The 14,846-nt window shown below is 34.3% G+C and overlaps 1 protein-coding gene across 2 annotated transcripts in view; it reads left to right on the top strand.

Annotated features, from left to right (window-relative positions):
• Uba1 (ubiquitin-like activating enzyme 1) overlaps positions 1-14,846 on the top strand; it is a 122,051-nt gene that overhangs the window by 61,266 nt on the left and 45,939 nt on the right. For both annotated transcript variants that reach the window (XM_089242485.1, XM_089242486.1), the window contains exons 10-12: positions 6,593-6,760; positions 11,283-11,381; positions 12,212-12,292. In XM_089242485.1, the coding sequence (XP_089098611.1) occupies positions 6,593-6,760; positions 11,283-11,381; positions 12,212-12,292 (348 nt within the window). The remainder of the gene's footprint in view (positions 1-6,592; positions 6,761-11,282; positions 11,382-12,211; positions 12,293-14,846) is intronic.

Genomic DNA, 14,846 nt, shown 5'->3' with positions numbered 1-14,846 from the left:
TTTTCTGTTATAATATTACGATCAACTGGAATACCTTTTTTGTATACGAGAAACGTGGATCCTGTAGGCTCTCGCAAAGTTTTGATTGCCACGAGTACAGCTACAGCCATAGCTGTATGAATTTTAGATTCCTTTTTCTTTATATATCTCACCATAGATTCGTTTCGCAATGGCAGACCACAGCAGGTATTGACTTTTGCCAAGCATAGTTTTCATTAATATATCCAATTTTTCTTGTCAAAAGTTTCCACTTTTGTCTTTTCAAAGCATTATCAGTAGCACTAGAAGAATGAGCCATCTTAAACAAGCACAACTCAAATTTTGTTAACAAAACACGTGAATCACGAATGCTGAATGCGATCAAAATTTTTTTTTTAATAATGGAGAAAAAAATGTGAATACCCGGGGGGGAGAGACTGTATTTTAAAATGTTTTTCAAGGTTAGCTTATGTATTCCAGAAATTGCTGCATAGTGCAGTGGTTAGAATATGTATATTTTGAAGTATTTTTAAGATTTTTTTGGGGGCAAAAATGTGAAGTAATTTCTTGTAATCACTTTTTTATAATTCTTCCGACTACTTTTTTTATGTAAGCATTTAGGTAGAAGATTCACAATTCACATATTAAAATATTACAAGAAACTGCAAATAGAAAATGTATCCATGAACTTAAATATGTAATATATGTATTATACCTGATATGTGATAAACATATTCAAAAAATTATTGCTTATTTATAATCTATCTATCTATCTATATATATATATATATATATATATAAAATTGATTTTCTGTGTGTATGTTCTCTATACAAATCTACAATTTCAGATCGAACGGTGCCAAATTTTACATATATACCAAATGGGACCCAACTTGAACGATAGACTACTTTAAAATTTCATCAGAGCAGGGCAAATGCCCCAAATGGGCAAAAAACTGTAGGGCAACAATGGTTTTTGGGCCTCAACCATCACTTTTGGAACATTTACTTTGGTTACCGTGATTCCCTAGCAATGCGTTTCAGACTTATATATGCCTTTACAATGGTCTGTCACTTGATTTTTGAAATATTGAGTTCACTTAGAGATATACGAAGCCCAGGAGATTAAATATGAAGCAATTAACCGGACCTACTTTTCAGTTGGATATCCATGCAATAACATTGATTTCAACTTTTCTCAAGCTCTAAAATGAAGCTGTGTCTGTATTGTTTTTCTATTCAACTGCATAAATTCATATACAGTAGACTCTCGGTAACTCGACACGTGGATAACTCGACATCTATTATTCCTTTGGTTGGCACAATACTAATTTCAATGTAGGAAAACCTCTCTAACTCGACACATGTTTGGCTTAACTCAGCTTAAGTCGACTACAATTTGTCTTTTCACCACGACTGGTTTTTACAATTGGCCTTCTATTATCAGTTATAAGAATTTTTTGACATTGTTCATGGGTACTTTGAGAATTCTTTGTTTCTTTATTCTCTATGATGGGTCCCTTTTTTGCATTGGGGGCGGAGGGGGGTCGTGTATGTGAAGAATGTTTGAAATCTGTTGGCTGGCTTATCATTTTAGTGGAGTTTCCAAAAAAAAACTTTCGTTCTTTTCATGGTCAAAAAAGTGTGTGAGTATTGTCAACATCCAATAGGGATGAAAATCTTATCTATTGGGAGTTTTGATATCGTCTGCTGTAAAGAATGTTTTCGGTGGAACTCAGTTTCACGTTTTCTTCGAAAAAGAGTAAAAGAAAAAGAGCTAAAGCCTAGTAAGACGCTGAATATGCCATTTGGTTGTCTCTTGAACTCGCCAAAGAATATGGAGTTGCACGGAACACTATTTCAACATTTGCCAAAAATAAGGAGAAATTTTTGTCAGCATTTGAATCTTATGAACCAAGCAGAAAATGCATAAGAAAATCAGACTTCAGTGACGTAGAAGCAACTCCTTTGTGGTTTAAATCCACTCGATCTCAATCAATCCCATTATCCAGACCAATAATTCAAGAGAAAGCAAAGGATTTCGCAAAAAATCTCATTCAAGGTATTTTACTGTGAGCAGTGGATGGTTGACCCGATTCAAAAAGCGCCATGGCATTGTTTTTAGGAAAGTTTGTGGAAAGAGCATATCTGCATCTCAAGAAAATGTTGAAAATTAGAAGAATGATATTCTGAAACCAAAAATGATAGAAGGGTATAAAGATGCAGATGTATTTAATTGTGATGAGACAGATTTATTTTTTCGCCTTTTGCCTAACCAAACGCTTGCCTTCGAAGGCGAAAAATGTGAAGGAGGTAAAAAAACATAAAAATCGTTTGACAGTTCTTTTGGCTGCAAACTAGAAAAATTAAAACCATTAGTTTTTTTTATTGGAAAATCAAAAACCCGCAGTTCAGATGAAGAAGTATCTACCCCATCTAGCCATGATGCATTGAAAGCTGTGATACGTCGATTCCTACGCACTCAGGTAAAAGCCTAACAATCGCGGGATAAACTGAACAGTGTAGAATTTTTGTTTTCTCTGCGGAAAGAAAAACAAATATACTTGATTATTTTTCATGAGATAAATTTATTTATATGTTTCGATTCTATTATGAAACAACCCCAAATTAAAATTAATGAGAGAATTAGCATTTTATTTAATCGAATTGTTTGAATGCGTATAATTACGTACACAAAAACGATCGGACAAAAATTTAGAGCGAAACCCCGCTTAAGTCGACATGTTTGTCGATACTTTTAGGGTGTTGAGTTACCGAGAGTCTACTGTAGTTTAGGTTGTTTCAGAATTAATTATGGACCTGTAAAGTACATCGAACAAATTCCACAGCTTTAACTAAGCATTTTTGGAAGCTGATACAGGCAGATGGATAACTTGAAGTTCAGGGGGAAATCGAAATACCTAGCGGCCCTTGAAAAAAGAAAAAAAAAATTCATTTCTACGCTTCTTTAAATCTAGATTTGTTTATTTCATGAGTCATGCATGAAGTCGCCAAGTTGTTTTATGTGGACACAGTTTGTATATCCCTCAAAGAAAAAGAGGGAGATATCACGTGATCCAAAAAGCCTCATTGAAGAAAACCCGGGCTGCGCTGGGTATTATAGCTAGTACATAATAATTTTCCACACACACACAAATCCTTGTATAAATAAATTGAAGCCTCTGTGAAGAAGTAAACCAATGTATGTACATTGAATTTTCATTCAAAAAATATTTACATGTGTGCATTACATTATCGTAAGTTTTATACAGGTACATCAGACTTTCATAACTGAAATATCAAGAGACAAAATAACATCTCGTAACAAAAAGAAAAAACAACTTTATGGGATTCTTTAATTCAACATAGGTAAGGAACACCTTCCAGTGAAACAGAACTAAAAGTATAGTTTTTCTCCAAAAATAAGACCTAACCAGAAAATAAGCCTTAGCTTGATTTTTCAAGATGCTCACAATATAAGCCCAACTCCCCAAAAATTAGCCTGTTAAAATCGTCAGCCAGGTGAAGGCATTCTGTTGCTATACATGACAGGTCTTGTATAAAGTGATATTAATATACAATGTTAGACATTTGTATTCAATAATAATTCACGTTATTCTGTAGTTTTAAGTTCCCAAAATTGACCAATTTGGACAAGTGGTCAGTACACCTCTAGAGTAATGAATCCTCAGGATGACTATCTCCTCCTCTTCATCAGATAATTTTTTACTTATTACTGCTCTTTTAAAAATATTACAGAATTTTAATTTAATGAAGCAAGGATATTTTTCAACAGTGAAGAATTCAAGAAAAAGAGGGCACGTGACTTTAGCTCCTGAAAGTTTGGGTTTGATTTAAAACAAAAACTTAATGGTTCTGGTTACATAGCCAAAGGTTTTATTTTTGGCAGATCAGGACACTTTTGAATAAATTTTCTGCAGTGTTTGAAAATTTGGAGGAAAAAAAATTCGGGCACCTTCCTCATTTCTCAGAATTTTCATTATCCAAATTCATTTGTTTTACCACAAATAATTTTCTTGCTACAGTTCTACATGCAACTTAAGGTTCAGATACAATTATGCAGAAGTGGGTGTTTTTGTATGTGAACGATTATTCCCTTGTTGTATGGTCAATTTTATTAAATACGTAGTTTAACATGCACCAAAAATGTATATTTAGGCATAATGTAAGATGTACACATAAAGGATGTACATACATGTTTAAATTAGATATGTGGAGGTTGGGGAAAATTGAATTTGTCATTTCCACATTTTGTCTAAAAAACCTGGGTTTTCACCCTAAAAACACTAGTTTTTTACAACCCTGATTTAAACTGCTGCTGTTCCAGACAGTAAATAATACCCTCAGTAAACGGAAAGCGTCATCTTCAAAAAAAAAAAATTTATGTAAAAAATTTTGACAGCAGTTTTTTCTCAAACAAGGTGTCAAAAGCCTGAAGCACCAAAAAATAAAAAACAAGCTGATGAAAAGATGTTTAATAACAAAAGACAGCGCAGTTGTTTTATTTTGAAAAGGGGTGGGGTTAATGAAAATATTCTAGTAAGTTAATTTTGCTGCTCCAATTTATAAATATCTGCTCCAAAACGGGCTTTGTCACTTCCCACTCCCACTTTCTCCATGGCTGTTTCTTTTTTTTTTATGGACAAAGCAAAAGTTGTCATTAACTTAACACTCCTACTAATTAAAACCAAATGTAATAAATCTTGTAACCCATTTAAAATTATTCAATTCACTTGTAACCTGAGTATTATTGTACAGTGTTGATGTTTGGAGTTGTGGGTATCTTGATGAAATTAATAAAGTTCATTTGACTTTCTTAAAGAGGATTTTTCGATTGAGATTTAACACACTGGGTATAATGTGATATGAAACTGGACAAGCAACTCTAAAGCAATCAGTAATTAAATTAATTTTAAATTTATGGGTCAGCATTCTCAATCTTGGTAATAATAGGCTAACTAAGAAATGTTTCATTGCCCTTCACAATCAGAAATATACTTTTAACTGGGTATCTCAAGTAAAACATATTTTAACCAAACATGGTTATCCTTATGAATGTCCCTATCTACATTCGAATCCCGTTTTAACGAATACCGTTAATCTAATTTTAATGAACACTTTCCTAATTCCTCAGATAAGATTACATGGGAACAATGTAAAAACTTGGAATTCCTTTATAACGAAATTTCGTTTTATAACAAACTAATTTCTCTGGTTCCCCCCCCCCCCCTCGAGTTCCTTATAATGGGATTCAACTGTATTACCAAAATTAAATGTACCATTTTTTTTATTTTAAATCACATTGTAACAATCGATTACCACAAAAGATTATAACTATGTAAAGAATTCAAGAAACTTCCCACACTATAAACACTTAATTGTTCTCTTTCTTACGTGAACTATATTTTAATTTACCATTTAAAGCTGTCTCATCACAAAAACATTGTTCCGACTGATTAACATCTAGTTTATCATATTTGAGTGACGTTGGGGAATTCACATTTTATTACAATTGTGCCGAGATCCATATACTTTGCAAATCTGGACTCAATGGCAATATTGTACACATCCTATTTGATTGTTCTGTTTTCCGAGCTTACTGTAACAAATATATTTTACCACACAGTGAATATGCAGTAAAACCCCCTCTTAACAGACATCCCTTGGATACGGTCACCCCCCCCCCCCTTTACTACTACTACTACTACTAAACCACACATGTACCTCGTCCATATTCCTCTGAGGAACCTCTAACGAATTGGTACATGCGGGAATGTGTGTGTACGTGTAGTGAAATCTGACGTGAAGTTTGTTTTTGTGTAATGCTTGTTATGTGTAGTGCTGCCATCTGCCACCAGTTTTTCTAACTATGAGTGAAATGTAATGATTGAATAATTAATCGTTGTAGGCCTGTTGTTCTCTGTGGCGAGACTTTTCAATGGGGAGATCGGCTCGCATTTGCGCTTCGAAGTTGGGAACCGCAGGAAACCAACTTCAGCCGACCACCACTATGGCGACGGTGGGGTTCGAACCCGGATCCTTGCGATGTGAGTCCGTCATTATGACCACTCGACCACCACAGCGGCCCCCCTCTTTTACTGCCAAATTTCCCCGTATCTAATAAAAGTACACATTTCAAACCCTCGACGATCACTCCATTCCTCTGTAGCAAAGAAATGTTTTTGTTCCTCAGGTGTCCACAAAAGAGGTTTTACTTTTACTGTATTTATTTTTCCACAAACGGATTGATACAATTACTGAATACTAATTCATCCAATAGAAATTTTGTTAAATGTACACAAGTTTTTAAACTTTTATTTTTTTGTTCAAAATTGATTGCATATTACACATAAAACAGGTGTGCTCACATAAATATGAAAAATAAAAGAATCGTAACAGAATTTTTATATTGCAGTGGGGATTCACTATCTTTCATAGACTTTACTAGATCATCTTTGCATGGGCATACGTGGAGTGAGTGTGGGTTGGTGGTGTCACAATGTCTTGAACTGATTGGTTTTGAACTGTTCTGTTAAAATTTTTGAAAATCAATATATATATACCATTCTTATTTTTTTATTTTTCATTCCAGGAAGATGCCACAGATCTGATAGCAATTGTCAAAAAGATGATTGCAAATACTGGCAACAACATTGAACTAGATGATAATCTCATCAGAAAACTGTCGTATGTAGCTGATGGGGATTTATGTCCGATGCAAGCAGTGATGGGTGGAATTGCTGCTCAGGAAGTCATGAAGGTTAGTTTAGCCCTTTGTTTCTTAATTTAGTTTTTTTTTTACCTCACAAAAATATTACTACCACAGGGAGTCTCACACCAAGGGGTTAGTGCACCATTCTCTCAGTACAGAAAGTTCATTGTTAAGTTCCAGTCTAATTAATTAGTCCTTGTGTGCAGAAAATGACAGTGGTGCGACAAAAATGATCATACCTAATTTTATGAAGTTGAAGTATACTGTTGCATATCTGCATTCTGAAAATGGCTTGTTCAGACCTGCCAACTCTCCAGATTTAGGCGGAAGAAAAACTCCGGATTTTTCATCCTTCCTCCCACTCTCTGGATTTGTTAAAATTTCTCCAGATTTTTGCAGGAAATTAGATTTTATACGAGCTTTCATGTTATCATGACGTCAATGACTACTGTTGTCGTTAGAAAAAACACCCATAGTGGACAGCCCTGTTCATTTCCATTGAGCAGCCGTTAAAAGGTCTTGGTGACTGCATTTAAGCAACTGGCAAAGAAGTGACTTTGTTTACGTAGCATTTATCTTATCGGCAATCATTTATCAGGAACATGACCTTGGTTGCCAAAATTCCTATATAATCGTTATCGTATTCCATTAACAGCCGTACGGTAAACACAAGTTTTTTCAAGGAAACAGTTATTTTCTTGATATTATGCTGAGGTGAACTCAGAAAGAAAAGTCATCACGTCTTCGCTGGGACTCGAACCCAGGCCTTCTTGCATACCGGGCAAGCATGCTACCATCTACACCACTGGAGACATGACCCTGCCTTCCTTATTTCAAGTTTCCTTCTTTACAAGTTTTTTCGTGTGATTATATTTTGGAGCTTTGTATTTTGAAGTTTTTTTTAATTGTTTTTCCTCCGATTAAATGTGTCTTCAGAAAGAATATAAAACTTTAAGCTATATAAAGCTAAATATAAAGCTTTTAAGACTTAATATACCAGGATAATCAATCACTGATAGCATCCACAAAAGGAAACTTATGTTTTATGAACAGTATATATAGATGTTATTTCTTTATTCTGCATGGAAAGACTGACATGGAATTATATTCTACTCGGCGGCAATGCAGAACCTGCCTGGGGGGGGAAAGGAGTGGAACTTCTTAATTGATTGTGGGAAAAAAAAATTCAAATTTTTTTTGTGTATTTTTATTTTTGATCAAGTCTGAGTTCCTGGTGGTATCCCTTCTGGGAGAATCCCTTTATTTCTGGATCCCAAAAGTTGACACATCTGCTTGTTTCAAAATATTTATAATTCTATGTTTATACTAGTAGCTTACAACACCATTAAAGTTGGGTGTATACTATGCATGCTGGGCATTGTATTGCTGAGCCCCATGTAAGGTAGATAAAATGGAAAATTATAGTTAAGGCATTACAAGGATTCATCTGTTGGTATGTGAAGCGAGTTTTTAAAATTCTGGAGCAATCACAAAATTACAAACATAAGGACCAAAAAAATTTAACAAAAGCAATACAATAGAAAAAATAACTTGCCTGACTTGTAGGGATTGGTAACCCTTTCATTGGATTATCCGAAATGTTTTTCTATAAATGTATATATTTCTTGCTGACCACAACCATATCAATTCATGTTTCAGTCACTGAAGGGTATTTGTAGCTAATATAGAAGATGCTTTAATTAGAGATGCGAGGATATTCACAGATATTCTCTGAGAACGAGAACATTCTGAAAATATCCTCCTGGATGTAAAAATTGAAGAATAATCGAGAATATTAATTTTTCTTTTAAATAATTTAAATTTTTTTACTAATTTTGTTTATATTGTGAAATATAAATCAGTTTTCATTACTTGAAACATTTACAACAAAACAATTTTTGTTATCTTCCCCAATGACAACTTTTAGTTCGAGAATATTCTCCGGGGCATGATGAGAGGTTTTAAAAGTTTGGTTATAAAGATTTTTCAAACGTTTGGATTAAAACCTTAAAAAATTATTTTAAAATTTGATACATTTTCAAAAATAAGTTCAAAACAAAAGAAATTAAACCAAAGTTGTTTGATAAAGGAAGCTATTCTTATATAATCACCTTCATTCTAAGATACAGAACTGTTGTTTTCTTCAATGCACATGCACTTAAATTCTGTATCTCACACATTTCTTTGAAAAGTTGTGCAATTCAGCCCTGTTGGTTTAATTTTCTTGCTTTCAAACTTTAATATTGTGGTCTACAAACTTCAAATGCCCATCTTCTTGACGGGAAGAGATATGGGAACAGAGAATATTTTCTCAAAGGACTACTATTAGAAGTTACTAGAGAATATTCTTATCAAAAATAACAATTATTCTCAAGTTATTTATAGAGATTATTTATTATAATACATGCATTCTTGATAATATTCTCTGGAAAGATTTCGGTAACTGAAGAATATTTTCTGGAAGGACTATTATTAATAACTTCAGAATAATTATTATTTTCTATAAGAATATTTATTCCCCAGTAATTTATAAAAGTAGTCCTTCCAGAGAATATTCTCAAGATTATTCTCAAGAATTTTACATCTCTAACTTTAACATTATGAGTAATTTGATATTGAATTACTCTGTAAAGGGTATTACTTGCACCACAGCTTTTGAAATGTGTATGGCGAAATGTTGAGACCACACGGTCATAACAAGTTGATGTGTGTGGTGGGGGGGGGGGGAAGAGAACCTTAGCACAGACTCACCTTAACCCTTTAAGCAGCACAGCAGAAATTACTAAACTTCCTTCGAAATGCCATATATTTTTTAATGAAGTAAGCATTCTGATTTTCAGCAGGCATATATTAAGGGGTATAGGAAAAAGTGTTCCATCCAGAAATCAACTTTACAAAACACCTTGAGGCTTTCAAGGTGGTGAGGTATCTTGTCAATGCTGCTACTCAAAGGGTTAAAGATTCCATCTACTTGATTTATTTCTAAAAATTATTTTAATTTGTCTTTTGGGGGGGGGCTGGAATGACAATGTATGACAATTACCATCATTCAAAAAATTCTGATTATGTTGAGAAAGAAAGCATTCAAGGTTTGTGAAAGTGAATCATTTGCATTTGATTCATTCTAATCCTTGCAAAAATATATAAATAATTTTTTTTGTAGCTCTAGTATTTTTATTTCCTTTATGGTTGAGTTTGCTGTGAGGCTTTAGGTGCGAGATGACCAGATCACTGGTTTCTGGTTTAACTGTTTCCCTGACAAATTAACTTGACCTAGTCTGTTTGCTAGAAATAGACATAGGTGCCAATGCTTCCGATTTGCCTGGAAGTATTCAGATTTTTCATTCAGATATTCGGGTTTTCCTAGGAACAGGTTACCTGCACCTTGTGCAGCGTAAAAACACTAATTGATTAAAAAACTGTGAAGTTCAGGTTTTTAACCAATCAGCGATTTCATGCTGCATGCACCGTAGAAAACTTTTTCCTGGGAAAACGCAGCTTCATTAAAATCTTCCTGTCAGAAACCAGATTCTTCAGATTTTTCTTATCTTTATAGAAAAATCCCTTAAAATCCTCATTGTGCTTTGCTTGAATTAATTCCGTAAAGAAGATACTCATTCAGTCCTTGCAATTCTCGGCTTACCAAAATATTTCAGGTAAAATATGGGAAATTAATATTTGAAGTATCTGCAATTGTCACCAAATATGATGCCAAAAGATAGGAAAGTCACATTATTGCTAAAATGGCCAGAAAATAGCCATTGACAAAAAATAAACTGCTACTGCAAATCACTGAGTTAAAATGGATTTTAAGAAAAAGAAATGTTTGTGGGGACTAAATTAGGTGAGATGTAATATTCATATTTTAGTCATTATTTTTGTTTATGAAGTGCAAAAATAATTTTAACCTTTGGTTTCAGTGACGAGTAAAGAAATTTATATAAGTAGGTTTCCTTGGAAAATACCAAAAAAACAGGACATTTTTATTATTTAAAAAAAAAACTGGTCAGCATGAAAAATATGGGAACATCCCAGGGAAACTAGTCATTTGGTCATCCAAGGAATCCCCGAAAAATCCAGTTTTCCTTTTTATTTATTTGTCATGTTTTCTTTGGTGTGAAATATTTCATCACATTTTAGGTTCACTAAATCAATTTTTTTCTCTTATGTGAATAGTTTGATTTTTAAGAATTTTCACTGGTATCTAAACTATTGACCGAATTCGGTTCCAAAAAATCTTTAATAGAAAATAAAGGCATTAATTGCAAAGTATTCAACCAAACAATACAATTTCTCACTCCAAGATCATTTTTCACAAAAAAAGAAAAAGGAGCAAAAATGCTTCAAAACATTAGACTGATTTTAACATTTTTTTAAAGACATATTTTGGTACAATCGAAAATATGAAAAGTCACGGTTGAGAAAGCGTCAACTTTTTTTTAAACCTTCTTGATAAAAACATAATTCATGTAATATATTATATACAGTAAATATTAATATAATTTATTAAGAGAAAATTGAAAAAAATTATATTTATAAAAACATATTTTATTTCACATTTTCATTTCAGGCCTGCAGCGGGAAGTTTCACCCTATCCAGCAGTGGTTCTATTTTGATGCACTTGAATGTTTGTCAGAAAATGGCGTTGATGAATTACTTGCCCAGCCTGTAAGTCATAACCTACTAGGAGAAAAAGTAACGTACTCGAGTAGTGTTTGTTGTGCAATTGATTGAAATGCCGCTTTGTAGTGAAAACATTAAGTTGACTAAACTTAGTGTCAGAAATTTAAAACTGGAAATTTTTGTTTGAGAAGTCAGACCAGGTGTAAAGTCTTTATTCAAGTTTTAAACTACTTGAAATGTTTTGTAAGTCCTTGCCTGTGTAATAGGATTTTTTTTGTTAAACTATCTCACATTTTCTTTACGTCTGAAGAAGAAGGAAACAATATCAGTCTTTTTAGGCTCTCTAGTTTTGCTTTCACTCATTTCTTTGTTTTTAAAATTTGGTTCTTATTTTGACGGGAGTGGAAAGACGATTTATTTGATTAGCATTTGGAATAAAAATTTTGTATGACCTGGATGTGTAAGGCATTTCAAATGTTTTTTGTAGTCCCAACGGGAAACTCAGAGGTTTGACTGTATCCTGTTATCAAATTTTACTTGAAAGCATACCAGTGGTTGAATCGCTTCAGCATAACATCATTTAACACAGTGATGGCTGACTTTTTCTTACCTCAATGTTCTTGCTCGTGCCATTTTTGAAAACTTTCATTTAAAAAACCATTATAAATTATATTACAATGTAGGATAATTATTAAGCAAGAACAAAACTATGATTTTTTTTTTTCAAGCAGTATTCATTGAACTACAATAAATACTATTGAACTAGTATTCATTAACATTTTTCTGTTTTTTTTATGGAACTTCTTTCAGGAAGAAATGAAGTAATTGAATTGTTGACAGGTTTTTCTTTTCTTTTTCTCTTTTAATATTTCTAGCAAGGTACTCGTTATGATGGACAGATTTCTGTTTTTGGTTCTGATTTTCAAGAGAAATTGAGTAATTTGAAATACTTTGTGGTAAATACCATGTTTTTTATTTTGGTTTTGAGTGTTAGCAACAACTTGAGAAGGAAATTTATTCCTTTAACAGTTGTGTGTATGTGTATTCTACGATGTTCAAGGCAATTTTTTGTCTGTGTATGCAATTATTTATTCATATTGAATGTTATACATATATTGCATTTTATTTCCCAATTTATCAATTTTATATATACAGGGTGTCATTTCAAATGTTCCTTATTTTGAGCAGTTCCTATATTTTAGAAGTTTTGAAGGATAAAAAAAAATATATATACGATCGTGTGCAAAATTAAGAGAATTAGCACATGTAAAATTTCTGAAAAGTAGTGGACAGATTTTAATATAATTTGGTATGAATACCCAGTTATATATAACAGAGAAAGAGATGTACCATACAAAAGTCATAGTATGCACTCATGATTGCCAGTAAAGCTCATTATTGCTGGAATGTTCAAGATCCACATTGTGAGATCAAACTGGAAATGAGTAATATGTTGTATGGTCCCCTCTCAGTCAAACGGGTCGCACAGCGTGATGGCATACTGGACGCGAGGCAGTTGAGGAGTCCCTGTGGCAATCAGTCCCACTCCTGCAGAAATGCAGTTTTTAGTTCTGGGATGGTTCTCGAAGGGGGATGGCGAGATGCAATTGCCCTCCCAAGAGCGCCCCAGACATGTTCTATAGGGTTTAGGTCAGGAGATCTGGTTGGCCAGTCCATACACCAAATATCCTCACTTTCCAGATAATCGTTGACCAGGTGAACCTGATGTGGACGAGCGTTGTTGTCCATGAACAGGAACCGAGGGCCAACATAGTCCTGGCCTTTAAAAGTTGAACATAGGGCTCTAAGATCTCCTCTCTATATTTCCTAGCAGTCATATACTCTCTGTCAAACACATTGAAGGGTATGTGGCCATCCAATATGATGCCTGCCCAGACAATGACACCTCCACCACCATAGTGGTCTATTTTTCTGATGTGGGAGGGATGGCATAGCTGCCAAGTCTCCCGAATTTTTCGGGAATCTCCCGAATTTTATCTTCATCGCTCGATCTCCCGAAAAGTTCTTAAATCTCCCGAATTTTTACGAAAATCACAAAAATCCCTAATTGTCCCTAAAAATTCCCTACTTCTTTAAAAAAATTCCCACTTATGAAAACAATCCCTAAGTAATTTCTTGTGGGGCATGAAGCCTCTTTTTTTTCCCTTTCGAAATGACGTCACACGTCGTAAATGGGGAAATTCCCTTTTTAAGGAAGTTTTACAAACCCTCTGATGGTAACAAGAAAGTTGTTTGTCTTATCGTGCAGGGAAATGGCTTAGCAGCCAATACTCCTGGATAATAATTGAAGATTATGGTGATGCACATGTGGTCAAAATTTCTTTTGTTGAAGTTACGTACGTGCGATATAACAAAGCATGAATAATGATAAGCAAAAACATATTTAATCAATTTTAAAGATACTTATTCCGATGAATTTCCTTTCATCAAACGTTCCAGAAGAGGGCTGACTTTTCCTTTTTGTACAAGTTGTGTTACGGACATAAACATCGGTCATGGAAAGACTGCCATCATCACTCGTGAAATGAAAAAAAAACATCAAGCAAGTGTCACAAAAAGTCAGTGGTGTTCAAAAATTGACGGTGTTTTCCTTCATCTTCCGATGATTTTGGGGTCATTCGTGGAGAATGTTTGTTCACAGCGTTTCTGATTGAACACAATATTTATTTTTACATCATTGAAGTTTTGACCTCCAATTTCACTTGTTTTTTGCGTAGGAATTTTATTCCCAAGGGTTTAACTTCCATGTGTGTAAAATCCCTATTTTAATTTGACTTCAGTTTTTGAGTAGGGATTTTATTCCCTACGCTTCAACTTTTATGTTTGAAAAATCCCTATTTTATTTGGAAAAATCCCTATTGTATTTATTAGGGAGTGGTTTTAGCATAAAATACGGGTGTGCGCGAAAATCTCCCGAATTTTCATTTTCAAAAGTTGGCAGCTATGGGATGGTATCGGGTGCCAGGTCTCTTCAGATATGAGTATGTTGAGAATTGGTGTCCAGGCTGAATCTCGACTCATCTTTGAGGAGCATGGTGCTCCACTGAAGTCTGGTCCAAGGCTGATGTTGTCTGCACCATGCGAAATGCACTCTCATTCTTGTGTGCTGCAGTTAGCGGGAGGCAAACAGCGGGTCTTGTGGCATAAAGCCTTCTCTCATGAAGCCTTCGGGCAACAGTAAACCGTGAAACTCAAGTTACAGTGGCAGCATGCAGCTCACGTGAGAGCTGTGATGCTGTAGCAGTCCTGTGGCACTGCACTGAAAGTGCCAAATAACGATCCTCATTGTTCGTTGTGGCTCTTCGACGACCTTGTCCAGGTCTTCTCGATATGGGTCCAGTGTCCTGAAACTGTTTCCACAAATTGCAGACGACACTGGGCGTAACATTGAGCACTGTAGCCACTTGCACTTGTGATTGCCCTGCCTCCTATCTACCAATGATTCTCCATCTCATTCCATCATCCATACGCTTGAGGCTACTCATTTTA

Source organism: Pholcus phalangioides, unplaced genomic scaffold (genome assembly GCF_987345545.1).
Source record: "Pholcus phalangioides strain wild (caught in Gottingen) unplaced genomic scaffold, Ppha-v1.0 ptg000015l_1, whole genome shotgun sequence".
Classification (NCBI taxonomy): domain Eukaryota; kingdom Metazoa; phylum Arthropoda; class Arachnida; order Araneae; family Pholcidae; genus Pholcus; species Pholcus phalangioides.
The sequence above is the reverse complement of the archived record's forward strand: the minus strand, read 5'-3'. Positions and strand labels throughout refer to the sequence as shown.